General features: G+C 33.7%; 1 protein-coding gene across 4 annotated transcripts in view; it reads right to left on the reverse strand.

Moving 5' to 3' along the window:
* Positions 1 to 6,215, reverse strand: part of LOC132186212 (uncharacterized) — a 22,157-nt gene extending 15,942 nt beyond the window's left edge. For 2 of the 4 annotated variants that reach the window (XM_059600070.1, XM_059600068.1), the window contains exons 1-5: positions 6,068 to 6,215; positions 4,982 to 5,019; positions 3,045 to 3,147; positions 2,662 to 2,764; positions 2,460 to 2,530 (exon numbers count right to left, since the gene is read on the reverse strand). In XM_059600070.1, the coding sequence (XP_059456053.1) occupies positions 2,460 to 2,530; positions 2,662 to 2,764; positions 3,045 to 3,147; positions 4,982 to 5,019; positions 6,068 to 6,174 (422 nt within the window). In that variant the 5' untranslated portion in view covers positions 6,175 to 6,215. Of the gene's footprint in view, positions 1 to 2,459; positions 2,531 to 2,661; positions 2,765 to 3,044; positions 3,159 to 4,981; positions 5,020 to 6,067 lie in introns of all 4 variants that reach the window. The other 2 variants (XM_059600069.1, XM_059600071.1) reach the window with 2 other exon arrangements.
* Positions 6,216 to 6,554: the final 339 nt, after the last annotated feature.

Raw genomic sequence — 6,554 nt, forward strand, 5'->3', positions numbered from 1 at the left:
CTCAATGTAGAAGATTCTGAAAACTTAAGTTTGAAAAGAACCGTTTTTTTTTTTTCCTTATCCTTCTCTTTTTTTTTTTCTTTTTTTTCTTTTTTTTTGTTGGAGAAGACAACGGTTGGCGGGAGAGGCCGGAGATGATGGCCAGAAACTTGCTAGAGTTGGTGGCAGCTGGCGACGGTTATCGAAGATGCGCCTCAAATAACAATATGGCAAAGAGGGCCAACTATGGGCCAAAATGAAAGCCAACAAAAGGGCTGAAAATGAAGCAACTATGGGCCTTAAATGGGCCTGGGTCTTCAATTTATACCAGAAATTGAGCCAACAAAAAGCTGAAAGGAGAGCCAATTATCGGCTAAAATGAGCTTGGTTTTTAAACAATACCATAAAGGCCAAAGAAAAAAATAAGCCAACTATAGGCTAAAATGAGAGCCAATTGTGGGCTGAAATGAGGCCAACTATGGGCCAACAAAGGGCCTTAAGTGGACCTAGGTCTTGAAAAAACACCATAAAGGCCAGGCCTGGGTCATTAAACAATACCACAAAGACCAAAAGATTAGTCTCATCAACTATTGGACCAACAATGACCATAATAATGGGCTAACACAAATCCAAAATGGGGCAACTTGCCTCTTTTTCTTTTCTCTTTTTTTTTTTTCTTTTTTTTTTTTCAACCGAATTTTCTCTTCTTCTTTTTCGGTTTTTTTTTCTTCTTTTCTTTGCTTTTCTTTTCTTTTCTTTTTTTTCATTCTAAACCACTGCCCAGAAAAAGCTCTCTCCTAACCAACGAGATTACACCCAAGAAATCTCTCAAATATAGGACTGGAAAACATATTGAAACATTGAACGACTTTCCATGCGATAATCTGAGAACGAAACAGTGTTCTCATCCAGTCATCCAAGACATTACGGCCATATTTTTTTTCTTTTGAATGAATCCCCAAATACGTTTTGTACTCTAATATAAAGTGAAATCATAAACAAAATAATGAGGAAAAGAAAAAGAAAGAAAAAAAAAATTAAAAATCCACAGGATCGAAAACTGTCGTTAGCCTAGAGCTCTGATGCCATAAAAGAAAATATAATGCGAAATAAAATATAATGCGAAAAATAATAAAATAGAAAATAGACACAAAATTATGTGATTCGGTTTATAACCTACGTCCACAAGATAAAGCCCAAAGGGCAACATTTTGCTCTTATTTATTTGGTATGTTTACAATATTTATAACAGTCTCTGTTTATAGGAAAACTAGAGTAGATGAGATTAATATAAAAATTGAGATAATATCATATTTGAATACATTCAAATCTAATAGCCTAAAAGTAGGAGATTGCAATCAAATCCCATAATATGGGATAATCAAATATACTCTTAACACGCTATGCTTTACATAACTGTCGAGAAAAGGATTTAAAGAAAAAGAATTTCAAATAACAATTTTAAGAACAAAAAGTACCGGTATTAAAAATGTTCAGATTTACGATCAATTGAGAAAAAGGTTAGAAATAAAGGTTTTGAACAACTTTAAGGTGAATGTTTAAAGAGGAAAAGTTTTGAGTAGGACAATATGCCCAATCTATATGTGGTTAATCATCGGAGCCTTAGGTTGAGCAGGGATATATGTGTTAGGGTTTTATGCCCTTTAAGCCAATTTATATTGTATGACATTTTTGGTTTATTAAATAAAGTTGTTTATTTTCCTATTTTTATAAAAGAACATTGAGCATATTTGTATACGTGTGCATATTATTCTTTATATATACATGTAATCCTTAAGTGTATTGAATATGGCTTAGGTGTATTAATGAGATTATCACAAAAGGTATAAGTCATAAACTTTGTAACTTATGAAGTATAGTTCGTAGTCAGTAATGGAATTGGACATTCCATTTAATAAGACTATAACATATCAATCATGGTAATCTATCTTGATTATGAAAGTGGAGACTTCTAACTGATGTATTAGTGTAGTTACAATGCACTAGACGGACCATGTGAATCGTTATTTTATATAGCTACTTTCAATATGAATAACTTGAACTAATGATTGGTTATAGCATTGATTCTCAATCCAGAGAGGAATGTAACCTAAATTGTAAAGTAGAGGTCACTTTGATACATTTAGGAGTGAGATCTTTCATGATAAAAATCTCGATGTGTTGGGTGAGTACATCTAGTAGCATTATAGGAACACTACTCCTCAAGATGGAACCCATAATCCTTTGACATATTTGGAGTATGGTTGCATACTGTCAATTGGCTTTAAGTAAAAATTTTGTCCACTTGGCCATTTACGCCCAAGCTAGCCAGACTAAACTATTATTTCTTTAAAGAAAAAGATTAATTGATCAAATGAAACAAAGTAGTCTCAACGAGACAAAATAACAACTGAAACAAAGATTGACAGATCTTTATGATTCGCACACAATGGAAAAACCTTTTACGTACTACGCCATACCTTACTGATGGAAGAAAATCTCCAAGAGCAAAAACCAAACCAAACACCAAGACAGCCACACCTACTCCAATCTGTTCTATGTCAAAAATGAATTAGTTTTACTGTACCATTGAAGCTGATAACCTTTTTTTTTTTTGATAAGTAAAAGCTGATAACCATATATTACAGTTTAGGAAAGCAAAAACAGCTGAAATTTGTTTACCTTGGTACCAAGTCCAATTTTCTTCTCCGACTCAACCGGTGCATCATAGTCAATTGCCCCGAATTCTTTTACTTCATCGACCTTTTTCTGCTCAAGCGCTGACCTGAGTAGTGTAGTCAAGAAAATTAATTCCAAAATTGATGCATAAAGCAGAAGTCATCCAACTAAGTCTGACCACATGTTGGTGTGGCATAAAAAAATGATAAAAATTACTTTATTGAAAACAAAATCTAGATTTCATACGCTACACGCACTCACATACACAAAAACAACTTAAGAATACTTTGATGGGAAAATGTTTATAGTAAGGATGCACTCTAACACCTATACAAAGAAGGCACGAACGGCAGGAAAAAGGAATATGACAAGTAACACAATTGTACCTTTTAACTGCTTCCAGCCGTTCCTCAAACTGAAGGTCCAAAGCCTTATTGGTAGATTTCCCATCAAATCGAGAACTTAAACCAGGTGCCTCTACAAGGAAACCTACCATTATACTAATGCAGCAAAACACAGTAAATTATAAACAGGAATAAATCAAGGAAAGCTATATGAGGGTCCCAAACTGAATAAGTGAGGAATAAATCAAGGAAAGCTATATGAGGAGCCCAAACTGAATAAGTCAGTTGATTAAAATGGTTATATAAATTAAGAGAATGTCTAATTTCACACATTAATATAATTTTTCACAAGTAAAAAATAAGTTTACTAAATCTGAAGATGATTGCTTCAAGTATACAGGAGTACACATGAGATCATCTTAAAAATTACGTTGTGCAAATCCAGAAAAGAGGAAAGATGGAGACTGCACAAAACATTCTGCCATTCATACTGAGATCTTTATAATAAATTTTTAAGATTGTTTGAAGAGAGCTTCATATCATTTTCTCACTAAGTTAGCAGTATAGGGTTCCCCACTGTTGTATTGAATTCTCCTTCCTGCACAACAGGATAGCATTTCGAATAATTTTATGATTTGACGGACATGCACCCAGCTTCGGTAACCTTCCCCATGGAACCCAAAGAGTGAGCAGGCTAAGGACCAAAAAATCCTCACAATAGCACACTATATCAATGAATGATCGAATAACTCAACAATAGATTTTTTGCCTAAATTCCCCTTTCAATCCATCCCAAAATAAAAGGTGCAGCCTCTACTAAGTTAAACTAATAACAGAAGCAAACATTGGCTAAATAGGGCATGGCTACATGCTTGCCTGTGCAAACTACAAGCATGCCCGCAAGTTGGCCATGAATTTTCACAACAAATATCGAAAGAGACAAGGTGCTAGTACCCAAAGATAAGTAAGTAAAAGAATAAAATGTTTGGGGTCCAAGAAAAATAGGGAATAACAAGCAACAGCATGGGAAGGCTATGATATTGGAAGCAGAAATGGGCTAATCAGGCCATTGTAGCACACTTCTAGGAGAATATCCAAAATTGGCCAAAAAAATGTTGTGGGACATCTGGATAGAGAGGCACTATTGCCCAAAAATTGAAAAAGATTTTTAAAAAAATAAATAAATAGAATAAAAAAAATTGTGCAAAAGTTTTAGAGCCAAGCAAAAAAAAGGGGAAAAAAAGGAAAAGTTAAGTGAAGCAGCAGTATAAGAAGACTGGTCTTTTTTAATGCTTCAAACAGCCTCAAGCAGATGCTAATTACTCAGACACTTGACATAAATGAAAACGTTGAAAGGATTACTGGGTGTAAGAGCGTGTTTGGAATTGTATTGGGAAATATAATTTTGTGTATAGAAAAATCCTTAAAGAACTTTTTTAAACAAGCCTAATTTTCAAGCTTCCCCCAGAGTACAAAAGTCAAAAAGTGCTGTATAAGTTTTTTACCAAATGGACTCATTTTGTTTGGCACAACCTTTTATGCACTAAAAGCATTTTTTTAAACTCCTTAACACAATTCTAAACAAGCTCTAAATCAATTTGAAGACCACATTGTTTAACACCCTGAACATTTCACCAAAACAAATTACAACTCCAAGTCCTAGTTTTTGAGAAGACTAGGTAACCAAAACATCCTACCCCTAAACCCTCATTTAGATCCTTTTTCTGAACACACAGATATAAACAAGCATTCAATGGCGAGGAGCACAAAGTCAACAATTTTCAGGCAAGATGCACTGAATGATTAAAAAACAAAAGAAAAAAACAAGTTTCAGCAATTGTAGTGTACAGTCTCCAAGGCCGAGCTAAACTATACAGGGCCAAAATTTGTAACTCACACGATCTTTGTTAAACCAAAACAGATGAAAAAATACATAACTGAATGTTCTACTCTGAAGGAGACAAACTTAATCCACTTACGAGTACGTACAGGACCAGGTTGTTTAGTTGTTGATTTCCTGCACCGAGCAACAACAATAATTACATGACAAATTAACCAACTTCATTTGTAACAGCGTTACAAACTTACGGTCTACAAGTAAGACTAACTATTTACAATGAGAAATGCTATGGATACCAAATCTTTTACTAAGAAAGGCTTACCAAACTGATGTAAATGAGAAATGCTAGTGGTACCAAATCTTTTACTAAAAAAGCTTTACCAAACTGATGTAAATAAGAAATGCTAGGGGTACCAAATCTTTTACCAAGAGAATGGTACCAAAATGATGAATATTCAAATTGAATATTCAGAATAGTTGGTCTCCAATATGCAGATTTCATTGATGAGAAACCATCAACAAATTAAGCATAAAAAACATGTTACTGAGAAAAATTATCTTTAGAATAATTTTAGGAATATAATTTTTTCTTTTTTTTTTTTGGTTTAGAGTTTCATTAAGTAATTGAGGCTATATATAAGTAGATGTCATATGGCTATGAAATAACAAGAAGAAGAAATTAAAAGGACTGCTTCTTGGAGGCCCCACCCCTTGAAGCAGTCACTCTCTTCACTATTTAATTTTTTTTTTTTTTTTTTTTTTGTAATTTTGTTTCATTAATAAAAAGGTGTCATATCAGAACATTAATCTTTAACTCTTATTTTCTCTACTTTTCCTACAACTTTCCCAGTTATCAAACGGGGAAACCAAGAAAACTCTTAAATAAGGATCGAGCATATCAAAACAGTGGGTTCCCATTACACTGACTATAGAAAACATTGCTCGTTTGATATGATTTTGTTTTCTTTTCCTTCAATTTCTTGTCAACCAAACAGGAAACAGCGTGGGTCTCCATTATGGCTCTTTTAACTGGAAAGAATTATGACCAAGTCATTTCTGAAACAAAAAAAAAATCCCATTACAAATAAACTAAAGACAGTATCAAACTTTTCCTTTCTTTGACATTTCTTGTTAACAAAGAAAACTCTATTGCAGTTGAGAGACAATAACATAAAAGAAAACACACACACATATATACATACTAAGTATAATTGAAAACACATACGTGGGTACCTTGTTGGTGTTCTTTTTGGTTCCAAAACCGCGTCTTGGGGTTGAATCAGAGCAGCGTATTGAAACCAGAAGCAACCGACTCGCTGTTGTCGTGGCCATTCTCTCTCCCTCTCTCTCTCTCTCACTCTAACTTTATGGGTAAAGATATTGAGCACGACCGGCGTGCTTCACTGTTGAAGCACGCCGACTTTATAGGAAGATAAGGTTTATCCACTCTATCTCTCCCTCCCTCCGTCACAACTCTCTAAATTTGGCATTCCAAATGCTCTTGCCACATCAGCAATACAAATTTTGAAAAAATAAGAAAACTAAAAATAAATTAAATGTGTTTTGTCTTATCCTTGAAAAAATTAACAGAAATGAGTGCTATTTTGCTTTCTTTCTTTTCTTTTTTTTCTTTTTTTTTTTTTTTTTTTTTTTTGGTTTTGTTTGTACGTGTAAAATGTAAATACCCCTAATTACGTTATGTAAGGGGATTA

This window comes from Corylus avellana, chromosome ca7 (assembly GCF_901000735.1).
Source record: "Corylus avellana chromosome ca7, CavTom2PMs-1.0".
NCBI classification, from domain to species: domain Eukaryota; kingdom Viridiplantae; phylum Streptophyta; class Magnoliopsida; order Fagales; family Betulaceae; genus Corylus; species Corylus avellana.